This window comes from Oryza glaberrima, chromosome 3, assembly GCF_000147395.1.
Source record: "Oryza glaberrima chromosome 3, OglaRS2, whole genome shotgun sequence".
Lineage (NCBI taxonomy): Eukaryota > Viridiplantae > Streptophyta > Magnoliopsida > Poales > Poaceae > Oryza > Oryza glaberrima.
The window spans coordinates 5392111-5404779 of NC_068328.1; the positions used below are offsets into that span (position 1 = coordinate 5392111).

At 41.2% G+C, this 12669-nt stretch overlaps 2 protein-coding genes across 3 annotated transcripts; one reads left to right on the top strand and one right to left on the bottom strand.

Moving 5' to 3' along the window:
• The first annotated feature begins 1261 nt into the window (after positions 1–1261).
• On the top strand, positions 1262–3909 carry LOC127766988 (vesicle transport protein GOT1-like). Its single transcript, XM_052292181.1, has 7 exons — positions 1262–1426; positions 2004–2084; positions 2643–2734; positions 2827–2907; positions 2988–3085; positions 3266–3347; positions 3444–3909. The coding sequence occupies exons 2-7, from the start codon at positions 2054–2056 to the stop codon at positions 3480–3482; spliced, it is 423 nt and encodes a 140-aa protein (XP_052148141.1). The 5' UTR covers positions 1262–1426; positions 2004–2053; the 3' UTR covers positions 3483–3909.
• A 54-nt stretch (positions 3910–3963) lies between these two features.
• Positions 3964–8897, bottom strand: LOC127766987 (probable protein S-acyltransferase 22). Of its 2 annotated transcripts, XM_052292179.1 has the most exons (9): positions 8549–8897; positions 8335–8448; positions 7477–7836; positions 6892–6960; positions 6722–6793; positions 6362–6490; positions 6138–6218; positions 5669–5860; positions 3964–5186 (listed from the first exon to the last, which is right to left on the bottom strand). In XM_052292179.1, the coding sequence occupies exons 1-9, from the start codon at positions 8588–8590 to the stop codon at positions 4449–4451; spliced, it is 1797 nt and encodes a 598-aa protein (XP_052148139.1). In that variant the 5' UTR covers positions 8591–8897; the 3' UTR covers positions 3964–4448. The 2 variants fall into 2 exon arrangements, with proteins under 2 accessions (XP_052148139.1, XP_052148140.1); XM_052292180.1 differs by lacking the exon at positions 6138–6218.
• Positions 8898–12669: the final 3772 nt, after the last annotated feature.

Here is a 12669-nt window from a genome sequence, read left to right on the forward strand (position 1 = left end):
AAAGATGGAAGCACTAATCCCAAGAACGCAAGCCGTCATAACAAGTTTTACCTCTTGTTGAAGATCAAAACCGATGCAGCTCAACCCGAAAGCAAGAACTCGTCGAAATAAAACTAAAGCAAAAGAGTGGCGATGCACCGAAATTGTATTGAACGTGTGTGTTAATTGATTACATGGGGTTCGGGGTCTATTTATACCCGAAAATTACAAACTACGTCCATATCGAATACGATTCTTATCTCTAACAAACTCTAAGATACCATAAGTCTTTGCGGCAGACTTTTGCCCAAACATATCTCTAAGGAATTTACACAAAATATCCTAATTAATAGATACAATTGCCTTCTCAGGACTCTATCCATGTGCGCCAATTATCTTGAAGCATATCAACTCAACCCGATGTTGTACACCAAGTCATATTGTCGGAATCGGCTGTATCGGCTTACCCAGTCTGACTCGGACCCAACCGATCCTGATCGTAGCCGATCCGGACTCTAGCCAATTCTTGCTCTGTTCTCGAATCGATCTCCGCCCCACTTCGATCTAATCCTCTTTTCCGATACTGATATTACCAAATTTGGTCGTTAACACATACAAGTTACTTCCTCCATTCTAAATTGATCTACATATTTCATAGGTACACCAAGACCAAGAAAAGCTAATAACTCTCTCATACTATATTTACTCTAGCAACAAACTTGATGCATACACCATCCCCACTATTTCCTAACCAATAGCAAATCAAGATATTGCATGTGGGTTATAAATACTTGTGTGCATGGATGCATGCATCAATGTCCATTTACTCCAATGCACAAATAACGAATAGACTTAATGAAAGAACACAAATATGTACTACCTCCGTTTCAGGTTATAAGACTTTCTAGCATTGTCCATATTCATATAGATACTAATGAATCTAGGCACACATATATGTCTAGATTCATTAGCATATATATGAATATGGGCAATGCTAGAAAGTCTTATAATATGAATCGGAGGAAGTAGATCATTTAGGAATAATCTCAAAAAAAAATTATATGTAGATCAATTTAGAATGGAGGAAGTACATTATAGTTACAGTGTTATTACATGTAAATTATAGTGTAATTATACTACGATTGTACTGTAATCGAAAAATATATAGCAAAATTGGTTTCATCAGCTATTGAGTGGGTGTGCACTGAGCCGTTGGATTATCTTGGACGGTGGATATTACTTGACTGCACGCTGATGCCTTCACGGTGTGAAGGCAGAGGATCCTAATCGGGAGCAAAGGGCCCCGTATCCTGTGAAACTTCTTTCTTCCCCGCAGACCGCAACGACCGAAAACGCCGCTACGCTACCACGGGCGCGCTCCCCTCCTCTTCGCCGTCGCCGCCTCCGCCGCCGCGGGCTCGCATCGCCGCCCGTCCCCAGTAGCACGGTTAGTCCCCTTCTTCTCCTCATCCTCGTTGGCCGTGTCCACGCCTGGGGTGGATCAGCCTCCGCCGGGGCTCGATCCGGTGGGTTGGGGAATGGATGTCGGTGCCCGCGATTCGGCCGCGGGAGGGTAAGGCGCGAGCCGCTGTTCAGGGGCGGAATTGTTGTGCGGAGGTTCTAGATCTCGACTCCTCGGTTTGATTTAGGAGGCCACAGCATTCGCAGGAGGAGGGTTCTTAGATCATCGTTTACGATAGGTTTTCAGTGGCAAAATTTCCGGGAAGAGTTGTGCCTCGATGTGGCTCGATGTTCTCTTAAGCTCTTGGTACCATTGTGCTAATTGTTGATAGTATAATACGATGTCGCAAACACCATTCCGTTGCTAGATTTAGAACAGCGCTGCGTGCCTAAAGTAAAGAAAAAAGAGTGGCGATTAGGGGTGTCTTTCATCGAAACATGTCATCTTGTATGCCTATCGACTCAGGGATCGGTGCTCTTCTAGAGCTATATTAAACTATTGCAGTTTGCCCTGTTTTATTTGCAACAATTGCACCTAACTGTTTCACTTTCTGCTGTTGCAGGTTTTTGTTCTGCTCTTCACTGGTGTGGTTGCTACTCTTTGCTCAACAATATGGTTTCCTTCGAGATGAATGACCTCAAGAGTATGGACCTGGCCCCGTTCATTTTCAAATTGCATTGTAGCAGTTACTTCTCATGGAGCACCGCTTATATTTGCTAGTTTATGAAGTTTGAATTGATTTATTTTGTGTGGTCTATCTCTGCTTCTTTCTGGCCTTCACATATATGAAATTCCAATGACGCCACCAACTGATAGAAGTGCTATGATGTTGGCTAATCATCATGCATGTGGAAAGATTTGTGCTGGGCGGGGGTTTATTGTGTACTATTTTTTATCATATAATGCTGGTTGGCGTAGAAGGATGAAACATTTATGTAGATACATCGATGCTTTGTTAGATAGCATATGGTGTACCCTGACCATAACCTAGCATTTCAATACTTTATATTGAGCTTGCACAGTATGTAAACCTCTAGGACCAAACAAGGTCAATTTAGCAAACCTTCTAGTCAAACTGAAGACAAAAGTCTAAGATTTGGTGTGAGCTAAGCCTGGAACATTACAGAAACAATGGTAGTGCTGACTTCTTATTCCATCAATATTTCAATGATCTGTGACTTCTGTGTTTTATCTTCACCAGAGATTGGGCTAGGCTTGACAGGCTTTGGAGTATTCTTCTCATTCCTGGGAATCATTTTCTTCTTTGACAAGGGGCTTATTGCAATGGGCAATGTAATTATCTTTTCTTCTGTATTTTCCCTTGAATTTTGTGGATCTGAGTCAAACTGAATGTGCATATGGTCACTTCTTCTGCACTATTTCAGATTCTCTTCCTGTCAGGTTTGGGTTTGACAATTGGTCTGAAATCAACCATGCAATTCTTCACCAAGCCTAAGAATTACAAGGTTTGACAACTGCTAACTTCACAATGGCTGTGATCCATCAAATTTTGTATCATCTAATTATTAGATGATGTAATGAACAGGGTACCATCTCATTTGGTGCTGGCTTTTTCCTGGTTCTCATTGGGTGGCCCTTCTTCGGCATGCTTTTAGAGGCATATGGCTTTGTTGTACTCTTCAGGTCAGATTTCTTTTTTCCATCATACCATTCTTGAGCAACCTGACATTGAAAATTGTTAAGAGACAAAACCTAAAAAATGTATTCAGTACTTTGTTTATGATTATGTGCAAAATCAGTGTGTTTCTTGTGCAAAAGGTTTGCCCATGCTTGTCATGGACACTAACTTGGATTTTATTTCAGTGGATTCTGGCCAACTCTTGTGGTTTTCTTGCAAAGGATTCCTATTATTGGTTGGATATTTCAACAACCATTTGTCACATCGGTATGAACTTCAGGCAGAACAATATCCTTTTGTTGCTGGGAGACATGTGGCTTGTCTGTTGCCTATTCTAACTGTTCTCAATTCCCTTATCTGCAGTTCCTTGACCGCTACAGAGGAAAACGGGTTCCAGTGTAGCACAGCTATGTTTCTTATGATGTAGCAACTGAAGGTTTTGGGGGGTTACAACAGCAAGTGGTTCTCCCAATGTGTAATCCTTTTTCTCTAAATGTTTACTTGCTGGTAGGTTTGTTCTTTTGTAAATTACAACCCTGGACCTCCACTGAATCGTTTGGCCAAAGACATGCAAATTCTACAATGAATTGGATTGGATCATTGGAGAAACTTCTGAAGCAAGCCCCGCATGTTGGGACAAGGTAGCAGTAGAGGATCGCTATTGAAAACTAAAATAGATTTTACATACCCTTTATCGTTTTGTAACAGTGCCTGTCAGTCGCAGATATAGATATTCCAGCCTTGTCGGCTTATGCTTGAGCGTATTGTCGCAACTTATGCGCCCTTGATAGCTTGGAAGAAGTAAATTTGATGCAATTATCCCAACTTATGTTCATTTGATAGCTTGAAGAAAGTAAATTTGCTGCAATTGAAATTAATTGTTCGTAATATTTGGGTCCATGGTTTGCTGCAATTGTACAGTTGTGGTTTGCGAACATTTATTTTAGTAGCACTACGAGATTAGTTATTGGGACTGATGCAAGAGCACTCTGGGTTGTTCAACCTTATAATTAACATAAAGCATATGAGGGAGATCCCTGCAAAAGGCCATTAAACGGACAGAATGCTGTACTGATCTCAAATGAGCGCAACGAATCTCAGGTTCACATTTGCTGGGACACAAGAGAATGCCTGACAGCCAAAAACTAAGCAACAGAATTGCAGTTTCGCATGCTTTAATTTAACATGAAACGAACTTGGCACCAATCACCAGCAAAGCTACTCCTAAACTCTAAACTAACCACCAATGTGTTGCCAACATCATTGCTCTGCTGTATACTGCATTCTCCAGGAGCCAGCACCATGCAGCTCATATGGCCTGGAATCAAGTCATATCTGACTAGCTCGACCTTCTGGCCGGTGGTAGAGTTACCCTTCAGATGATGGCATGTTGGGATCAGCTGCAGGGCCTCCTCCCTGACCTGAGCTCAAGATGGCGTTGGCCCAGTTCGACGATCTGTGAACAATTCTCGACGGGATGCGATCGCTGTCCTCGCCTCCTGATGCTTCATACCCATCGCTTGTCGATCTCGAAAACTTGATACCACTCTGAGCTGGATGCGGGATCGCTCCCTGCATCTCATCAGCTGTGCACGAGGAAAGGCGGAACGGGTGCAGATCAGGCGAGTCGAAGCTGCTTTCTGGGGATGAGGCGGCATTTCTTGTGGATGCCGCAGCACTCGGTTGGAATGCGCTCCTCGCTTCGAACTGCAATGGGGCTAGATTCCCAGATGTTTCTATTGCTGTGTCACTGACGTTGCTTTCAGTACCACTTGCAGATAGTCTTGTAAGGGGGTCGAGGGAAAGTTCGGCTGGGAATCGTCCCCTTTTATCAGGTCTTCTGTTGTTGTCAGCCTTGGGAACTAGTTTACCACCAATGTTTATGTCATGGCCGATTGGAACATCGTGTCTTGCAATTGGCTTCAGAATTTTGGATTTCTTCTTTGCCTGTGCAGCTGCCCTTGACACTTCCTCTGCATTAAGGCGTGCCAGTGTCCAAGGACTGATTTTTACTGTCCCAGTTCTTCGCCTTGCTCCTTCATCTTCCTTTGTTTTCTTACTCCCAGAGTTCTGCAGCATGCCAATCTCTGGAGGGATGACATCAAACTGTGCAAGAACAGAATAACCATTAAGCATAAAGAAGTCTCTGATAAGGAGTTAAACTGTATCTGAAATTTTATTAGGATTGTTGGGGGTCTTTTTATTAGTCGGGGTAAAGCTACCGAATTTGGGTAATGTTGGTAACAGGCCAAGGTGGTTGAAATACTTGCAACAAACCAAAAAAAATTACTATAGATAACTAATAATTTGACAATGAAAATCCAGGTGCCTGAACAAATTTGACCAGTGAAAGCATAAACGAATAATAAATTCATTATCCATCTTACAGACAATGCAACATGACACACTCCATTGGAAATTAATCATGATGCAAAGCATCTTACCATGTGACATGGGTCAGGTTTCATCATATTTAGCTATATATATATGGTTTTATGCGTATATGGGCAATTCCAAGATGAATCCTCTCCTCTCATTATATCTGACTCTTGACACTAGTGAGCCAATGGCACTGCGAAATCACATACCTGATCTTCAAGGAACAATCGTGGTGGAGTGCACCATGAACCACGATGAAGTGGACCAAAAGAACTTGCAGTGCTAAATCCAGTAACAGAGCTAATAATAGACATCTGCGGACTTTGGTGCCCAGCAGTCTCTTCTTGTTGATCCTCCTCTTGCTCTCTTAAAGCTATGATGTAATCATACGTACTAATTCCCTAAATAAATATAAAAACATGACAGTAATTTAATTTACAGTTATACAGGGAAGAGGAAAATAAAGTTTAGATGCACATAGATGAACTATGTGATAGTTTGCGACAGATGGAAGGAAATGGAAACTCAAGTTCCATTATAACAATGGTGGCTGTACCACTTTTTGGAGCAGTTTAATAAAAGAAAATGATATGGAGAAAGAATTAAATTGCAAGCCCCATTAACCCATATCTATGTGATATTCACAACATAAAAAAAAAAAGCTAAAAGAAAACTTGCCTTCTTGATAAGAAGAATATGGAAACACAAAAGCTGAGCAAGTGGTATAGTTGCAATCATTGCTAGTACGGTACAGGTGGCCTGCAAAGGTCAAATCATATTGGCATTGTAAATTTTCTCTAGTAGGATCATGATAGAAAATAAGAAATGTAGCCAGTAAATTTCTTGTAGTGCTTTTGTGCAGCCATCACACATTAGAAAGGAAAATTTCTATCAAAACTCACCACAACAATTATAAACACTACAGTTGAGAAGCTACTTCCTAACTTGGAAACAATCTGTCTGGAGAACTCCCCTCGATCCACAATGCAGAGAATCAGCACAAGGGCTCCTGACAGCCACTGCATTACAAGCTGGCCCAAGGTGTACAAACCATGGAAACCTGTCAATAATCAACCAGAATAACAGGTGCATGGAAAAGAAAAGAATGATAACTGCATGCAGTAGCCACTTAATTACATGATGGTTTCAGCTCAAATAAGGGCCAATATAATTATGCAAGCACTATTGCAAGGTTAGCTTTCATAGCTATGGTATTATTCAAAGATCCATCCTTGTAAGCCCATCGAGGAATGTCCACTTACAAGGAGTACAGCAGAAGTCATTAGAAGGAAGAAACCTTTGTAGTTCCTTTTCCCTATGCAATTGTTGAGCCACTACAAGAGGACAATGTAATTAGAAAATATAAATACATTACATTGTTAAGAGGACTGAGGGTATAACCGTTAGGAAAGACAAAAGAAGTGTATCGTACTCTGCAATGGTGATCAAAGCCATCAACACACTTGTCACATACTCTGCAATGCTTACTGTTCTTCATGACCTGCATATTACATACAGTGTCTTAGCAACATGTTGATACCCTAAGATAGTGCAATCACTGAAGGTACCATCAAATGTTTGTACAGTCCAAATTCATCAGCATTCGGCATTTAAAAAACTTGCACCAGGATGTTTCATACTTTTCAACACATAACTATAAAACATGTAGATCCAGACGGTGCTAGTATGAATAATTTGGAAGTAAGCATATGCACAACACATGGACAATCATTTGTAATCTGGAATCACATGAATATATGATTCAGACTAATAATAATCCTGATTCTTGTCTGAACGCAATCTAGTTAATCACAGTTGCTTCTAAATTACATGATTATTCTGACACTCATACTAGTTTAGATTTACCGGCACATGTCACACTACAATCTGAAGTACTGACAGTATGACACAACCTTAAAAGACGCCAGTGCAACTTAAGGAATTGGAGCGTGTGGCCAGTACAACCTTAGGAATCACAATCAGAAGAAGAAAAAAATTGAACATCAGTTAATCATACCTCTGCTTCACACAAGCTGCAGAAGAACATTCCTTCTTCACTCGTGTGCTGTTCAGATGACTGATTATCCGCATGGAAGCATCTTTTGCAAAGGCAGGAAAAGGGGAAACAAAGTATTTCAGAAAATGCGGGCCAGGAATGTGAATCCTTTTGCTCAAGCATGCTGCTCAATTTCTCGCTGTTATCTACAGCATTAAAACCATCACTTGACATCTTTCCTCCTTGACTTAACCCATGATCTGAATTTTTCTGGGATCGCCTTCCATCCTTCAATTTTGGATGCTCTGCCGACTTGAAAATGCCAGGGTCACCAGGATTTGTAGCAGCACACCAAATGTATAACACGACAACAGATGTAATCTGCAATGAGAAGTTATGCATTACTCAACAGAAAATTGCTCTATCACTACCCGGTACAGTAGAACCCTGTTACTGAGAAGTTCATGCGAAATTGGGAAAGGTCAATTTATGAAGGTTGTGCTCAAAATGCTGGTGCGAACTCTGCGACTCGCGACAGCTTTACACACCGTCAAGATTTAACCTCTCAACTTGCTTCGACAACAATGCTATCAAAACATATTAAGCTGGCATACACTTCAAAAATGGGTATCACTATCACTAGGTGCAGAAATACTTCTTGTACATCCTTCTCTAAATCTCCCTCACATCATTGTTTTACAATACATATCTGCGAACACGCAAAACATCTTACATTTCTCTTATCTACAGACAGCGCAATGGCTAATGTGCACTGTCTCAATCCTCAATGAGATGGCAACAAGTGAAAAGAAAAGGAAGGGCGCTAGATCTGTTCTTGCTAGCTAATCCAATCGCCTCGAGAAGGAGAGTAACCCTCACCAGGGGAGTGTAGAGAACCATAGCTACATACTGGAACGCCTTCCTCCCCACGAACGGCACGAAGAAGACGTAGAAGGCAAATCCCAATGCCAAGAACACCGCTATCGCCACCACCTGCGCAGCAACCAAAGCAACATCATGAGCAAAGCACACAAGAAACAAGAACATCAAGGACACAGCAAGAACAGCATTTCACCCCAAGAGAAGGCCATACCTGGAGAGGATGGTAAGGCAGCTGCCACCCATGCTTCCTCATTTCTGGACGGATTAAGCCTCACTCTCACAGACAGACAGACAGCAACGCCGCCTAAACGAGGGCTACCAAGAGGATGATGCCGCAAGAACCATGCTTTTTTTTTTCTCTTTTTCTTTACTCAAGCAAGTGGCTACTACCACTACAAGAACAAAGAACCCCAGCGACGAGGAGAGACCAAGAGGTCCTCCAAAAACCAAACCTTTTCTCTTTCTTTCCCACTTTTTCTCTCTCTCTTTTTGGCTGGAAGAATTGGAGTTTCTTTGGACAGAGAGAGAATGGGCATCCAATGCGGCCGTCTCGGGAGAATGACGACGACTGCGCCGTCCGGAGTCTGGATTTATTGTGGAGGATGGGGTGTGTGCTTCGTTTCCCGTTTGTCCTGTGAAAACCATTGCTTTTGGAGCAAGTTTAATAGTATAGCCAACTACTAGCTCTAATTAATTTATAATCAATTTAATAACTCATTCATACAATAGTTATATACTACACTATTAATATATGGTCCCACCTGTCATACACACACTGCGTCTTGGAGTCCGTGCTACAGCTGGCTACAAATATATAGTCCGCTGCTCTTTTCTCTTCTCATTTATCTTCTTAAAATATATTTATAGCTGGCTTATAGCATGCTATTTTACCTGCTCTTACTCGTCATATTCTCCCCTTCTAGTTGCACTGCTGTTGCAGCGCTGCACGTCCGGACGTGCGGTGAATTGGCGCGGTGCCAAATTTGGTCCCATTTGTTAGCCTAATAAGCAAAAACAAAGCTAAAATTTAGATTTTCAAATTTAGTTTTGAAGTTAATTTTAAGATAATTTTACTGTAATTTTTTTCAGCATTAACTTTTAAATTGTTAAGAACAATTATGTAAAATTTCTATTCTCTAATAAACCGTTTCGTTTACGAAGGAATATAAATTGATGGGGTAAATTGTCTTTTTTAGCCACGGATAATGCTGTGCTTACGGGTGAGGCAAACACACGACGGGCTCTTGGTCGATTATGTTCAGTGTTCGATGTGCCTTTTGTCTACGAAAAAATAGGATTATGTGGTCATATTTGGGGAAAATACTTTACTTCGGTCGCTCGGCGCGGGGGAGCCGGATCGGGCGCTCCCCCCGCGCGCTCCTCCCCACGTGAGTACTGTTAGACCCACCCACTTCTTCCTCTTTTTTTTCCACAAAAGATGTTTCACTTAGTATATTTATAATGTTTCACTATTTATAGATTTAATATTGCAGTAAATTAAAATAATATTTTGCAACAAAAAACCCACATATTTTGGAAACTCTCTATTAAGGGAATTTGGTTTATTTTTTGTTCCACAAAAAATATTTCACATAGTATATTCACAATGTTTCACTATATGTAGATCTAATGTTACATTGAACGAAACATTTCATTGCAACAAAAAAGACCCACATATTTTGTAAACCCCCTATTAAGGAATTTGGTTTATTTTTTGTTCCACCAAAAAATGTTTCACCTAGTGTACTCACAAAGTTTCACTATGTATAGATCTAATGTTGTAGTGAACTGAAATATTCTTTCGCTATTTGCTGAAATATTGTTTTTATATAAGGTGAAACAACACCCGATTTAAACGAGTGAAACATTTTTGATTTACTTAGTGAAACAATTCCGATATACCTGGTGGAACATCGTGCAACATTTAAAAATAATTCAATAATAAGCTAATTTTTTCATCAGAATATATCCATGTGTGGTCTTGTTTTGAAGATTTAATTGCAACAAATTTAATGGTGTAATCGGATCATGATTTGGATAAATAATCTAAGAGAAAAATCAGTTTAAAGTAATTTTGCACGTAAATCGGACACTAACGTCATGCTGACATCAGCGCCCGATTTTACCCCCTCCCGATCGGGCGCCCGACCGGAGGTCAACTCCCATGTTTGGGGGAACTTGTGACATTGTACAACATTTTTCAAAATTTTGGAACGCTAAAACATTTCAGATTCTCATCCATATCTGAAAACATATAGTTTATAGAATCTATGAAATTAAGTATAAGCAGAAGCTAGAAAATACCTTTTCTAGATTATCATCATATGGCTACTTAGCAGCCATTTATCAGGATCTTAAGCTATTGTTTTGTCAAAATGCCTTTTCCCCTTCGTCGAAATGCCTGCACGTTCGGTGAAATGTTACTGCCCCCAAGTTATCTTTTTCGGGAACACGAACACTGGGTTCACAAGCGAATGGAGAAATTCGGAACAATTTGACACGACGAGCTATTCATTCATCATGTTCTACCTGAAAAATGTGCCATCTTTGGAGTCCCGATCCATTCGTTCCCTGTAAACGTGATTCCATCACAGCATGGTACTCCAGCACAAGAGCCCAAGAAATCCAGGCTTCTTTTGTTTTGCTCAGTTGCAGCGAACAAACCATCCATCCATCCATCCTAGATGTTGGCAAAAACAATCAAACAGCGTTTGCTAGGCCATTCTGATTGCATTGCTGGGTCGCGTGGGTGGACAAACCAAACATGCCGGACAAAAAACAGGGAGCACCAGGAATATGTAAACTACTACCCAGAAAGAAGGTTTCCAGCAATTACGGGAGGAAGGAAAGCACCATCATAGCGACCACTCATGAACCCCTAACACCCTGAGAAAAAAAATCCTGTAGAAAAGAGCCTTTCTCTACAATGTCATCATGAGTCCATGATGGCATGATTACAAGTTCATCCATAACTAATCTCTCTATCACTACCAGAAACTACAAGGCTGTGCAATTAATACTAACTTGATAACCACATAAGAGCCTTTGCCCTTTGCTAATGCAAAGTGTATTGTTACCAAATGCGATGTTTCTTTTTTATCTTTTGGCGTGCTGAGACTGAGGGCAGCAGCACTGCACTGCCAGTGCAGGAGCCAGGAGCCAGAGTCTTTTTAGGACCGGTTACCTCAAAAGCAGATATCCCTCCGTCCCAAAATAAGTACAGTTTTATACTATTCACGTTCAACATTTGACCATTCGTCTTATTTGAATTTTCCCAAAATAAGTACAGTTTTATACTATTCACGTTCAACATTTGACCATTCGTCTTATTTGAATTTTTTTATGATTAGTATTTTTATTGCTAAATATTTTCAAATTTTTCACAATTTTTTTAAATAAGACGGACGGTCAAATATTGGACACGGATATCTACGGCTGTACTTATTTTAGGACAGAGGTAGTACTACCGCTGTGTTTAGATCCAAACTTTCAATTTTTTTCCATTACATCAGCCTACTAGTTGCGCTTACGCGCACATAAATTTGAGCCGTGTTTAGTTTCAAAATATTTCTTCAAACTTTCAACTTTTCCATCACATCAAAACTTTTCTACTCCCTCCGTCCCATAATATTGCAACCTAGAATGGGTCTCATCCCATCCCTCTACTCCCTCCGTCCCATAATGTTACAACCTAGAATGGGTCTCATCCCATGTCTAGACTCGTAGTCCTAAGATGGGATGCGACCCATCCTAGGTTCATTCCATCTTAGGTTGCAACATTATGGGATAGAGGGAGTACACACATAAACTTCTAACTTTTTCGTCACATCGTTCTAATTTCAATAAAATTATAATTTTGGTGTGAAAAAAACACACCCTTGGGATGGTCAAAACGAATGCGAAGCTGGAATGAATCCGCGGCCGCGCGCGTTCTTCCCCGCTTGGGACAAGCCGCTGTGCGTGAAGCTACTGGATGGGGCTCTGCTTCTCGTCAGGCGCTGCAGCTGCATCTGCATCTGCGTGCGACCCCGTCCATGGCAATATGGCATGGCTGCCCTGGCTATACCAGCTTGTGCCATGCTGGTGTTTTGGCTTGTGTGTGTGTGGAGACGTTTGGAGTTGGACCATGTTCAGCCCAGTTACCTGCCAAGAGCGATACGGCGCTGCAACTAGGGGTGAAAACGGATCGGATTGGGACGGATAGTAGTATTACCATATTCTATACCATATTTTTTAATCGGATTCGGAGACGGTGTGGATAATGTGCGGATACGGAGCGGATTATTTCGCATGTCGGAAATGTTGCGGAGTCGGTGCGGACTCGGCTAGGAA

Bases quoted from the DNA above. Each gene is read 5' to 3' on its own strand.
- LOC127766988 (XM_052292181.1), top strand. From the start codon at position 2,054: ATGGTTTCCTTCGAGATGAATGACCTCAAGA. The intron at 2,735-2,826 runs GTAATTATCTTT...GCACTATTTCAG, and splicing joins GGCTTATTGCAATGGGCAAT to ATTCTCTTCCTGTCAGGTTT. The intron at 2,908-2,987 runs GTTTGACAACTG...TGTAATGAACAG, and splicing joins CCAAGCCTAAGAATTACAAG to GGTACCATCTCATTTGGTGC.
- LOC127766987 (XM_052292179.1), bottom strand. From the start codon at position 8,590: ATGAGGAAGCATGGGTGGCAGCTGCCTTACCATCCTCTCCAG. The intron at 5,861-6,137 runs GCAAGTTTTCTT...ATATTTATTTAG, and splicing joins ATATTCTTCTTATCAAGAAG to GGAATTAGTACGTATGATTA. The intron at 5,187-5,668 runs GTATGTGATTTC...GTTCTTGCACAG, and splicing joins GATTGTTCCTTGAAGATCAG to TTTGATGTCATCCCTCCAGA.